The sequence below is a fragment of the Urocitellus parryii genome, chromosome 3, assembly GCF_045843805.1.
Source record: "Urocitellus parryii isolate mUroPar1 chromosome 3, mUroPar1.hap1, whole genome shotgun sequence".
NCBI classification, from domain to species: Eukaryota; Metazoa; Chordata; class Mammalia; order Rodentia; family Sciuridae; genus Urocitellus; species Urocitellus parryii.
The window spans coordinates 197,891,997-197,905,576 of NC_135533.1; the positions used below are offsets into that span (position 1 = coordinate 197,891,997).

At 45.0% G+C, this 13,580-nt stretch overlaps 1 protein-coding gene across 4 annotated transcripts in view; it reads left to right on the plus strand.

The window, feature by feature from the left end:
• Window positions 1-13,580, plus strand: part of LOC144253679 (trafficking kinesin-binding protein 1) — a 115,870-nt gene that overhangs the window by 88,612 nt on the left and 13,678 nt on the right. For 2 of the 4 annotated variants that reach the window (XM_077796278.1, XM_077796280.1), the window contains exons 11-14: window positions 2,673-2,749; window positions 4,309-4,545; window positions 5,531-5,847; window positions 12,355-12,573. In XM_077796278.1, the coding sequence (XP_077652404.1) occupies window positions 2,673-2,749; window positions 4,309-4,545; window positions 5,531-5,847; window positions 12,355-12,573 (850 nt within the window). Of the gene's footprint in view, window positions 1-2,672; window positions 2,750-4,308; window positions 4,546-5,530; window positions 5,848-12,354; window positions 12,700-13,580 lie in introns of all 4 variants that reach the window. The other 2 variants (XM_077796277.1, XM_077796279.1) reach the window with 2 other exon arrangements.

The following is a 13,580-nucleotide window of genomic DNA, read 5'->3' on the forward strand; positions in this document are numbered from 1 at the left end:
GGTTTTCTAAGGGGCAGATGGATGATTAATAAAAGCAAAGAATATTTTGTCCCCCAAGTTTCCCAATCTAGCAGTAACTGCTTGAGGCTTCCCCCTGGCCTGTGTAGCTCTGCAGGCTTCTTGCCTGGGTTTCCTTCTTTCCTGGCTTCTCAGTCTGATGTAGTGAGCTCCTGGGGCTGTCTTGTTTTGTAAGTACCTGGATTCACTCCACTGCCTTTCCAACTCTCAAGGACAAATCTGTCTTTGAAAACCAAACCATTGTAAGGGAAAAGTTGAATTGAAAACACGTACTTCTTTTTTTTTTTTCCTTCTGGAAGGAGTCTCAGCTTTCATATTTGCTGAAGTAAAGCTTTTGTTTGCTTTTTTCTGTAGTTGTTGGCAAGCCCAGTTTTTGAAGATGGCTATTTTTAAAGTGCGTTATGCATTGAAGGTATTTAAAACAGTTCTAAAGATCATACCATGACTGTTTCTGGAGCAGAACGCCCAGCTCTGTCTCTTTCGCTCCCTGCCATTCTAATTGTAGAATAAAACAGAGAGTAGTAGTTTGTGTAACGGTGTTCCCAGTTCTTTTGCCTTATGGCAGGAGTTCTTAATCTAGGATCCACAGATGGAATTCAGGAGGCCTGTGAACTTGGAGGGAAAATCATGTGTTATTTTCATTAATCCCTAACTGTATTCAGTATGTCCTTCCTCCATGAAGATAGGCAACAAGCCACAGTGATGTGAACACCATCTATGACCAGTAGAAATCATAGGTATTTATATAGCAATACCAGTTGTCACAGATGCCTCAAAATACCAGTGATGCTAACTAATCTCCATGTCAAAATCAGTTATCATTCCTGAAGCCAAATACATACATAAGTAAATAATTTGTCTTCGTTATAGTCCTAATTATTTTATTTTTTAAAAAACTGTATTGTGAGAAGGCATCCATAGGTTTCCCTGGATTGCTAGATTAGAGGGGGTCATGGCTCCAAAATGTCATGGAGCCCACTTATGACTTGCCCCAGCATGGTTTTGAAATTAGTAGTTTGGTATCTCATTTTTCTTAGGGTATACAAAGGTCCCTTCTTTCTCTCTTTTCCACAGAACTCTGGATATAAAGCACATGGTGAATAGAAGTCTTAAGAAAAATATCCTCACCTTAACAGACCTCAGACTCACCCAGGGAAGCCCTTCAACAAGGCTTATGCTTATGGCAATCTGTGGGTGGTAATTATGAAGTAAAATGGCTTATTTGTGAGTTAGGATTGAAAACAAGCTCACTAGCCCTTTACTTATGGAGCTTCCTGCTGGCTCCTCTGCCGTCTCCACACTTGGTTCAGCTTCAGACTGGAGTGTCCCTGCGGACCATGGGGCCCAGGAGATGATGCCCAGGAGATTCCATGCACTGCCCGCTGGGAAGCACTGGCCACACCTGACTATGTAAATTTAAATAATTAAAATTAAGTACAATTAAAAAGTCAGTCTTCAGTCATACTGGCCACATTTCAAGTGCTAGGCTAGTGGCCATCATGTTGACAGTATAGAGGACATTCCATTACTGCCAAAAGTTCTGTGGGTTAGCGTGGAGTTAGCCCTCCCCTTAGGTTATCCTACCTCCATGTCTTCCCCTGGTGCTCAGCAGCTGCTTTTCTGAACACATGTGACCCCATGGGCATCTGCCACATCACTGTGAGGAGGGACTGTGTTAGGTTCTTCCTCAAATAGCAAGGAGCAGTGGGTGGTATAGGAGAGGGGGTTCCATCAGGCAGTCTATATTGTTGAGTCTCAGCTTGGAGCCTGGACCACTGGGGAAGTGAGAAGTCATCATTGACTGGCTCTTCCCTCATCCCAAAGCTCACAACCTAGGTAGAAAGAGAAATGAGTGAACTGTTCAGAAAACTAGCAAGAACTTATGTTTGGGGTCTGCTTGGGAGCAAATGCAAGGCTCCTAGTGGAACAGGAATCATGCCTTTCATAGAGAAGGTGGGTGGGTTGGTGGGGAGAGGGCCTTCCCTTGTGGGAGGCCAGGGGAGGTTAAGGACAGAGGCCTAGAGTTGATAGTGCCCACAACCCAGTGGTCTACATAGAGACTCTATCTAGTGCAGAACTAGACTGCTCTATAAAGGTGGGGAGTACCTGCCTAGGAAGTAAAGTTGGAGGGCCTTCATCCAACCTCAGTACCAGAATCCTGGGTGAGCCAAGGGGCTGCAGCAGACCCTGTGGCCTGGGAGGACAATAACTTAGTGTGGCCCACGTGGGCTGTGATGTCATAGCTAACCATTTATAAGCTTGGGGGTATTTTCAAACTCATCTGTCCCCACTGTTCTGAACACACTCCCCTCTGCCCTCCCAATTCTCTGTTCTTCTTCGTGGCCATAGTTGTAGCTCTGTGGTTTGGCTAAGGGAACATGGGATCTTTCAGACACTCAGCAGCACTTTAGACATTATACTCAGGGCCTGATGGTGCAGCCATGTTCAGAACCTGCCTTTGTGATAGCATAGCCAGGGTCTCTAACCATAGAGACCATAGAGAATGCTCTTAACCTTGTGTTGTGTTTCAGAAAGTCTATGGGTTTCTGATGCCTCAGTTTACTCTTTAATGGCTCCCCTGGCTACAAGCTTCTTATAGAGAAAGACCCTTTGAATTGCTGCTCTCTTTTCATGTGTCTTCTGGCTTTTCTCAGGACTCCTTGGCTGCAGAGATTGAGGGAACGATGCGCAAGGAGTTGCAGTTGGAAGAGCCTGAGTCTCCAGACATCACGTAAGGCTAAACCACTTTTATAGCGCTAAATCTCCCAGAGAATGACTTGTGACCCATGGTGCTCAAAATCTAGCATGTGTGTAGGTCTTAGGTATCAACAGTAATGACTGTGGTCCTTCCCAGGTGATAAAGGGACATAAGAGAATGCAGTTAACATCATCCCTCATCTCCTCTTGAGAGGTTGTGAAGATGTATTACAAACTTCTAGAAAGTTGGAAAAGAAGAGGTGAAGCATTGAAGTATGATTCTGCTCTTAGAAATAGCAGTTTCTAAAAAAGAAAGAAATTGGATATTTATCCTCTCATTGTACAAATTTAAGATCAATTTTAAGTCTTGCTTTTTTTAAAATACCTTTATTTTATTATTTATTTATTTGTATGTGGTGTTGAGGATCAAACCCAGGACCTGACGCGCATATAGGCTCGGTCAACAAATATTTGTTCTACAAATATTTATCAAGCCCCACTATGACCCCACTATGTGCAGAGGGCTCTTCAGTGGTGTGAGCAAGGCTTCAATTTCCTTTCTGAATGCATGTAGGGACATCAGCTTCAACATCTCTCTTCCTAACTTAAGATCTGGTGCTTGGCCTGCTCCAAGGTGCTTATTATAAGGAACCTGTAGACCAGGTTTTGTGGTGTTTTCTCTGTATCCATACTCCACAGAAAGATCTTTAATGGGACCCTGGGTGTGTCAGTGTCCAAAGGACTTCAGTACTCATGCGAAGGAAGCCCTCTGTGGCCCCAAAGGAAACGCCATTATGGAACATATCTACCCTTTTCTCCTCAAAAGAGAATGAATTAGCATCAAAGTGTGGTTCTGCTCTTAGAAATAGCTGTTTGTGAAAATAGAAAAATCTGATATTTATCATTTCATTCCGGAAATTTAAGACTGATTTGGGGTCTTGCTTTTTTTTTTAAATAGGAATGGTCAATAAATATTCCTTTTACAAAGATTTATTGAGCTGCACTGTGATAGCATAGCCAGGATTATGGGTGGCCCATAACCTGGCCTTGTTGCTGCTTCAGTGCTCAATAGTGAACACTGCCCACCTAGAGCTTGCTTTAGAGTGGATATTATGAAAGAAGAGTAGTTGCTAGGAGACATAAGTTTTACTTTTTTTGTTGTTGTTGTAGCCAGACACAATGCTTTTGTTTTATTTATTTATTTTTTTATGTGGTGTTGAGGCTCGAACCCAGGGCCTCGCATGTGCTAGGCAAGTGCTCTACCACTGAGCCACAACCCCAGCCCAACATAAGTTATACTTAAGTGTTTTTACTTGTAGGTCAAGCTTTCGGGACATGAAAAGCAATGTCATCTTTGCTAGTATCACCTTTAGTATACAACTGTGCATTACAGTCTTGGAATCAGTGAGTGTTGAGTCTTCTGGTTTCACTTTATGAAGGAGGCACCCAACACCCTAAGAAAGATGTTGAAAGCACAGGATATAGTAGACTGCTCAGGGGTTTCTTGAGGGCCAGGTGTCTTTGTGGGCCATCAGTTGGTCTTTTGTGGGAGATCTAACTTGCTTACTCATGGATGTTGTGTGTTCTCTGCAGTCACCAGAAGCGTGTCTTTGAGACTGTGAGAAACATCAACCAGGTTGTCAAGCAGAGGTCACTGACCCCTTCTCCCATGAACATCCCTGGCTCCAACCAGTCCTCAGCCATGAACTCCCTCCTGTCCAGCTGTGTCAGCACCCCCCGGTCCAGCTTCTATGGCAGTGATGTTGGCAATGTTGTCCTTGATAACAAGACCAACAGCATTATCTTGGAAACTGAAGCAGCAGATCTGGGGTGAGTGAGCTGGGAGTTTTCTGTGTCTGTTTTGGAGAGAAGAGAGGTAGTATGGGTTGAACCACAGGCTCATTAGTCATCAGAGGGAGCTTGATGAGAATTGCCTGGAAAATTAGACCTGTACTTCTCCAAATACATTCTACAAACCCACCAAGCTCATCCTTATCCTTGAGACTGATATTTTACCCAGTTGAAAGAGGTGTAACAAGTTGATGCTTTTCTGTTGAAGAAGAGGATTGATAAATATGTTTTTCCATTAATCATCACTGACATTTGTTTTGTGAACCCCTTTGTAGTTGAATGTTGAAAATGCTTAGGACTCAGGCTCTCTGTCTTGTTTGTTGTGGAGGTGGGGTGCAGGCATCCCAGTCACCTAGCAAATGTCTGCCATGTTGTGGGTCTGCAGGTTGGGCGCTTTGTGCAGTGGTCAGTTCCTCCCTGTCCTGAAGTCCTGCAGATCCTGACCCCAACCCTGCACTGCCTACTTTCTACACCCTTGTCCTCTTATTTATCAAAACTGATTCTTCTGGACCAACAGAGTAAGACAGATGAGAAGCTCCTTGATCAGAGCTGATTTGCTTTAGAGTTAAAATTCAGCTCCTTTAATTCAAGAGGAAAGAGAAGCCTCTTCTTGAACTAGCTGGCTGCCCTTCTGGCAGCGAGGAACTGCAGCCTATGGAAGGTTTCTTCCTGCAGGCTCAGGAGGGAGATGCTACTAGGGGGTGAATTTTACTTCAGTTTTCATTCTACCCTAGTGCCATGGCCCTTCTGAAAAAAACACTAGTTCACACCCACAGAGTGAAGTAGTTCTTGGCGACAGGCATTTGTTTCTCCATTCTTGCCTCCATTTCAGCCGCTGGCCTTGGTTTCCTTAGTCCTGCGTGCAGAGCCAAGCTGCCCACCCTGGAGCTGTCCTCTGGGTCTGTCCCATCTCAACAGTCCTGCCGGCTGCCCCGCTGCACCCTCATGGCATTTCTTCTTGCAGGAACGAGGGGCGGAGCAAGAAGCCAGGCACACCAGGCACGCCCGGCTCCCATGACCTGGAGACGGCCCTGCGGCGGCTGTCTCTCCGCCGGGAGAACTACCTGTCCGAGCGGAGGTTCTTCGAGGAGGAGCAGGAGAGGAAGCTGCGGGAGCTGGCGGAGAAGGGCGAGCTGCGCAGCGGCTCCCTCACGCCCACCGAGAGCATCATGTCGCTGGGCACGCACTCGCGCTGCTCCGAGTTCACTGGCTTCTCGGGCATGTCCTTCAGCAGCCGCTCCTACCTGCCCGAGAAGCTGCAGATCGTCAAGCCGCTGGAAGGTGATCGCAAGGGGCCACGGCCCCTCTCTGTCCTCCTGAGCGACTCCCTGTGGTCCCTCATCCACCACAGTAGGCGTGGCCACCGCTGCCACACCTACTCCTTTTTCTTCCGTGACAGCCACCCACGCTGCTGGTTCGAGTTCCTCTGAGGGTGGCCCATAACCTGGCCTTGTTGCTGCCTCAGTGGGTTTGGCAGTGCATGCCCCGGCCACCGAAGTAACCCCAGGGAGATGCACACAGTAGCCTTCTAATTCTCTTGCTTTTGCCTTAGTGCCTTAGATATGAGACCTTTTGGAGAGGCAGAGGCACTGCCGACAGACCCATTAGCCATGCCTGAGGAATGTAGGGAGCTCACACTTTCACTTGTTAGACATTTTGCCATCAAGGAGTAGTGCCAAGCAACTACCATAATTTTTTCTCTTTTTTCTTTTTCAATAACCACGTGAAAATGATCTGTGGGCTCATGTGTTCTGATTTGATCTTCATACAAAGAGTATGGCTTTCTACAGATGCAGTGTTCCGAGCAAGACTCCTAGAGTCTGCAGTTTGGTGACCAGGAAAGGGTAGCTGTGTAGGCCAGTGAGCTTTGTAGCTCTCTAGTTTAAGCCACCCTTTTGCAGGGGCAGTTCACTTTTTAGTGTCAGGGCTTCTTGGTTGATTAGACTCATGGAAAAACTCAACTTTTGTTTTCTTTCTCCTTTTTTCGTTTTTTGCTTTGGGTATTATAAAACATTTTCCCTGTGCCTACTGCTACCTGCCAAGAGCCACCATGTTTGTAGTTTTCATTTTTCACTCCTTTAGTGTGGAAACCCACAGAGACTTTGAGAAGGTGTTTTAGAATTCTGCATTACATTTCTGATGCAAAGCCAAAATTTCTGTGAGTCAATACTTCTCAACATTTATTACCTCTTTAAGAACCATTTTTAGACACTTTTACCTAATTGCACCCACCATGCAATTTTAATATCACAGAAATATCATTTATGTACTTCATATATAATCTATATGTAGATATATGTCAAATATAAAAATATATATTCTGTGCCTAAAAGGAGTATAATTTTTCTCACCTCAAAGACATCTGTTTTTTCCCTGTTGAAAATGCAGGCTGTAAGATTAGGTTGTGCTTGTTAAAGATTCAAGACATGACAAAATCCTTTATTTTCCAAAGGAGGGAAGAAAATGGGCTGTTTTTTGTCTCCATGGTAATTTTTAATTGTATAATTTAGGGCCTTTCTAGATTTCAGAAAAGGGATGGCTCATTCTTTTTTTAAAATTATTTATTCAGTTGTAAGCTTGGCAATTGTTTTCTGATTTTCAATTATGTCTGTTTTCCTTTCAATAAAATCTTCCATTTCTGCAATTTTCCTTTCTGCCTTTCTTTTCTTTTCCTTCCTTTGTCTCTCAAAGATCATTGGATGTTATCATCTCTATCCTTTCCTTTCTTTATTTTACTGTGTTTCATTGGATCATCTAAGAATATGTTTTTTGGATTAATTTCCCAAGTATATTGCAGAATGAGATTTTTAAAAATTTATTTTGACCAATTCATCTTTATTTCTTCTAACCTCTGACTTAGAAATATTTTTGTGATAAGTTAATAGAATAAGAGAAAATCCCACTTGATATGCAAGATAAATTTCATTTGTAGCACCCTGTTCCCAAGAAGCTAAATTACTACCATTAAAAAGTCATGTCTTATCACTACACCCTGTAACTCATCCTCATGATAAAGATCCTTTGGGCTCCATTTTGTAGTTCTCTGATTTCTTAGCTGTTTAAAATACAAGCAATATTTTATTACTCCTTCTATAATTGTTGTGTTACTGTGTTTAATTTGATAAGGGGGGATGTGACATAGAAGTCTGCCTGAAGCTTAGCTTCTGTACCCTGTAACTATAGTATTTGATAAGATAACCCATCTATTTAGCTGTTTTCCTTATTTGTGAAATAGGCTTATAGTCGTTAAATAGATTGTGGTGAAGAGTTAATGCAGTGTGTTTTGTATTGTGCCTAGCACCCAACAGATACTTATTAAAACTTAGGCACCTCAAATTTACTCTAGTTCCAGCAGCTCAGGTCTCAAGGGCCCAGGTATCAGTGTTGAGACCTGGGCCAGCATTGTGCTGGCATCATGTTCCTACATTATCCTTTTCCATTGACCCAGATGAGAACCTGACAGGATTCCCTTGATCTCCATCTACCAGCCTAGGTGAAGGCATCTAGGCTGAAGCCCTTGGAGAGTGCTAGGTGGGATCTTAGCAGACAGACCATTTCTTACCCATTTGATTAATCTTGCCATCTGCTTATTGTGTCAACCGAAATAGCTGAGCTAGATGTTTAAGAATGCTAGCCTAGCACTCTTAGGTCTGCATCTTATGAGTTTTAAGCAGGTAAAAGAACAAACAAAATATTCCAACTGGAAAGAGGGATAAATCAGTGTTAAAAAGACTGAGGAAGGTGGTGTTTCTTCCCTCTGTTTTGTTCTTCTTTCTGATTCATTATAACTGAGGCGATACTTCCAAAGAAACGACTTACTATGTAATGAGGGAAAGCATACACTTCTAAGCTGTGTGTTATCCTGCAGGTTTTATTCTGACTTTTAAGCCCCAATGCTCTTCTGACATAGTAGATTTGGTTTTCTTCTCTTTAGAGGAAAACTTTTCAGATAAAACAGTGGGGTGTGGAAGAAAGCAGACAGAGGGAAGGGGCCGTGACCATAATTATGTTTTCCCTGCTCTCCACACCCTTGTTCTGTAGAACTCTTTGGTTTTGGTGCCAACCAGGAACTCAAAGTTTGCCTCTTTCCCCAGCCTGTAATCATGAGGATCTTAGCAGACAGACCATTCCTTACCCATTTGATTAAGCAGGTCCTAGGTCCTAGGTGATATTAGCTAACAGCACAGTGCTTCTCCTGCTCTGTAAAGGAAGCTAGGCAAGGTAGTGAACTGGAAAAAAAAAAAAAGAAGAAGAAGAAGCCTAGGAAATTGGCAATCTGGGATCAGCTTTGAATATGTGATTCATATTTACTCTTTAATTTTCATGCCTCTTTGTGTTACATGAAGGACTTCAGGCAGCCAGGAGATGGGTAGAATTCCTAGGTGTTGGTTCTGGCTGAGGATGTGGCAGGGCTGGGAGGTAGGAGGTGTTCTGCACAGGTGCTGGGTTCAGCAAACCCCTGCTGGAGCCTGAGAACCAGTAAGAAGTAAAGGGTTCCTGAGCCCCACAGCCTGGCATATCTGAAATTGAACAGTTGGGCTGGAGATGGCTTTCACCAGGAGTCACTTGTGCAGCATATAAAACGCCTGCATGGGGACTGGCGAGCCCATTCAGGGACGTTATTTTCTGGACTCCTGAGGCTTTACATATATGAGAATGGACACGTTCCCTGTCTCAGTTTCAGGCCCGGATGAGCTGCTTGCCACCTGTGTGCCTTCTGGAAGTTACTTTTACTTCCCTGTGCTCAGTGTCCTTGTCTGTAAAATAGAGATGACAGGGTTATCGTGAAAACTAAACAACTTATAGACATAGACCTCTCAGAAGAGTGTTTGACACTTAAGTGGTCAGTAAAGGTCGACTATTCTTATGTGAATAGGGGATGCCCAAGGCGTGGGGTAAAAATTGAAGTATGATACACCATTCAGCATATTTCAGGGGAAATTGTACTGAGTTTCTTAGGCTATGTGGTTTCAGGGAATGGATTAATTCCATGCATTTCTGTAGCCTCCTTAAATCCAAACAAAAGACCCACTGTAGCCTCATTTCTAGAGCCCCATCCATGAGTGGGTGACTGAGGGGTAACCTGTGAAACAGGTGGAAGATCCAAGCCTATGGGACTCTTCCAAGGGCTTAGACCTCCAGCTTCCCTGAGTCCTTTCCCAGTGGATTTTAAGCATCCTGAGCCCCTTTTAGGAGGAATGAGGAAAGCTGACACTTCCTTTCCACTGTTCTTCACTTTCCAGAGTCTCTTGGCCTCCCTTCCACAGGTCGAGGAGACATGGACATGTTGTACTGGGAATTTCTTGTCATCATTTAAGACCCTAGGGTGCAGTCCCAAGTTAGACATGACAGTGGCTTAAGTCTTCTCCCTGATACTGTTTTATTGCTAGGAAATGTGCCGGCACAGCCAGTGGGCCCTTGGATAGTATGAATGGGAGTCCCAATAGTGGCAGAGAAGCCCCTGGCCCCCCGCAGGAATGTGTGGGTCTCCTGCTGGGACCTAGACACCCACCTGGGAATTTTGCTGTTGACTTTTTAATGCAGCTGGGGGCCACCCACTGCTGCTCACCTTGCCCTGCTTCCTGACCAGAACACTGATGCCCTGGCTTGTTCTCAGACCTGTACATTAGGGAGGGGGCAGTGTAAGAACCTGGCCTTTGTCACTGAAACCTGCCTCTGCCATAACTAATTGATTTTGAAAAATCATCAAACTTCAGGAATGCTCCATTTTCCACCTGGCATGTGTGAGTGAGTGATAATTCTTGCTGCCTAGGGTGGTTTTGAGGAGTGAATTAATGGACTCATATGTAAAACCATTTAGTTGATATGATGCATGTCAAAGCACTGAGACAGGCGTACAGATGTGTCTCGATACAAGGTAGCTTTATAAAACAGATGCTGTAGCACTGGGCACTTGGGATCCCTCTGAACCCCTGACCATATCTGCATAGCGTTGCTGGCACATGAACTCCCTAAGGGTCTGCGGCCTCCTTCAGATTCTCAGGAGATCTGAACATTAAGAACCACAGCTCCAGAACAGGGCTTCTCAGTCTCATCGCTGGTGACAATTGAGACTGGATCATTCTTTGTGGTGGAACTGTCCTGTGCAGTTTAGGATGTTCAGCACCATCTCTGGCCTCTGCCCACGAGGTGTCATAAGCATCCTTCTCTCCCTTCACAGTTGTGACAACCAAAAATGTCTCCAGACTTGGGCAACTGATCCCTAGGGGGGCAGGCAGAATTATCCCCAGTTGATAACAACTGCTTTAGATGTTCTGACAGGTCTGGGATATAACTTCTTTTGTTATGTTCACCTCTGTGTTAGCTTTTTCCTTTTTTGCAAGTAGAATATTTTTTAATTTATACTCAGTAGATGCAGGTTAAGTGGGTTGCCTTCCTACCTGTGCACATATAAGGCTGGGGCAGATCTTGAGGTGGGTATCTAAGAGCACTTTCAATGCCTCTCTAAACACCTATGTCTTGAGCATTGGGTTTTTATTTGTGTGGCTATGTTTGGGTGACTCCTGTCTTTATATAGTAGATCCTGAACTCCCAGTCTCCCAGGTTGTCCCCAGAACGCTGGTTTCATGTGAGGCATGACTAAGTGTTTCAAGGGGAGAAAAGGCTTGTTCTATCAAATAGGCTGGGCAGAAACTCAAGCCACCAGAGCAGGTGGTGAGATGTTCTTCCCCAAACACACCTCTGAACCTAGGTTTCCCAAGCATGCTTGGCCTTGGAACACTTATCTTTGTACCACACCTGGGACACCTTGAAGTCCTCAAAGACACACTCCGGTGTTATTACAGACCTTCCACAATGTCATCTGAGTCCCAGGGTCTGGTGTCACTGAAGAGATTGGCTGCTTGGCTTTAGACCTCTGTGCAGACTTACTGTGTTCTTAAATCACACCTCTCTCAACCCAGTTCCCCCTCCCTAACCCTACAGCCTTTCAAGGTTGCTGGCAGAATGCAGATAACCCAAGTAAAGGAGGTGACAATCAGACTATCACTTACCTCCGTGTGCTTTAATTTCCTTTTGCTTTTCTCTGGGGTGGATTTTGTATAGTCTCAGCCTTCCTTGTTCCCAGCGGTCTGTATTTGGCACGAAATTGGTATATATGCACCCCCAGCCCCATGTTTTTTCCCTCTTGTATTTGTAAAATGATGCTGTGTTGGTTTGGGGCGTTGGCATTGGTTGATTAAAATAAAGAGCATCACCAAACATCCTTGACATACAGTGTAACATTTTACTTAAAAAATTGTTTGAGCCCAGCATGGTGGTGCACACCTATAATACCAGCTACTCAGGAGGCTGAAGGAGGTTTGCAAGTTTGAGGTCAGCCTGGGCAACTTAGCAAGACCCTGTTTTAAAATAAAAATTAAGAAGCTGGGAGTGATAGAGCTTTTGTCTGACATGTGTGATGCCATGGGTTCAACCCCTAGTACCCCCCTCCCAAATAAAAGGTTGATTGCTTAAATTGGTGCCCCCTCTGGGTGTGGTGGGGATTAGTGATTATTTCACAACGGGAAGGGCTAAGGCAGCTATAATGATATGCCTTCTGCAGTCCCAGAGCAGGCTAGGCCCTACCCTGGGTTCACACTAAGCATCATTACTCTTCCTGGATTTCCCAGATCCACATGTTGCAAAGCTCTGTGTGATAAGGGGACAGACCCTGAAAAAGATGAATTGACCCAGTGCTGTCATCCTTGCCACAGTATCTTAGAGTCCATCCTAAATCTCCCCCTTACCCCCTCCTTCTCTCTCTCTCTCTTTTTTTTTTCCTGCAAGGTTCTGCCACCCTTCACCACTGGCAGCAGCTGGCCCAGCCTCACCTTGGGGGCATCCTGGACCCCCGGCCCGGTGTGGTCACCAAGGGCTTCCGGACACTGGATGTTGACCTGGATGAAGTGTACTGCCTTAACGACTTTGAAGAAGATGACACAGGTGACCACATTTCTCTCCCGGGCCTAGCTACCTCCACGCCAGTTCAGCACCCAGAGACCTCAGGTGAGAGGTCCCGAGCACACGTGACTGTCTCAGGCAGCAGAAGTTACCCGAGCCGGCCTCAGGCTTCCCCAGAGGAGATGCAGGAGATGCCAGCAGCCACGGAGGAGGAGGAGGAGGAGGGGTCTGGTGAGGGCACCACAATAAGTCCTGTAAACCTGGCACCTTTACCAGAGGCAGAGTTCTGGGCCATTCTCACTTCTGTTCCGGGCATCATCTGTAGTGGCTCTTTGTCTGTAGCTTCCGCTCGTCTGTGTGGGTGACAATTAAAGCATTCCCATTGTGCCGTTCTGTTTTTTAATACAGAGTCTCATGCCTCCTTTTTGTAACAAATGGGCATACCCCTGCCCATCTTGGAGGTGCAGGGATTTTTAAATGGGAGCAGGAGAGGCTGCTAAAAAGAAGTGGGTTATTGGCCTCCCAAGAACATCAGGACGCTTCTTCCTGTTATCGGTGTCGCCCCATGTCTGAGGGGCAGATTCTAGAGTGATTTCCCAACTGAGATTCTAGAGTGATTTCCCGGCTGACCTGGGCAGTGCTAGGGGAATTGTGAGTTCAGGGTCATTCTGAAAGCAAATGACAGAATCTGTTACCTGTGGGTTGCACTGAGAGAGAGAGAAGCCCAGAAAACTTTCAGGATTCCTGACAACACTTGATAGACCAGCCTTTTGACTTTAATTACTTCAATGAAGGCATATATGTCACTTTCTTTCTAGCTTACACATGTTCAAAGTGGAATTTTTCAAAGTGATTAACCAAATAAACCCTAACAGAATGTCATTAAATTCTTCCAGAGGACTCTAGATGAATCTAGAAAAGACATTGAGCTGATCTTGCCTCCCCACTCCCCTACCCCAGTCTCTGAAGGTGAGCCTGAGTTTGTAGAATGACCCATCTAGTTGCCCCTAGAATGGGAAGCTTTCTACTCAGGGCCCTGGGAGCAAGGGTCTGTGGTCACCCTATGCCCCAGATAGTTACCCTTTACTCTTCCTGGATCTCCCAGATCCACA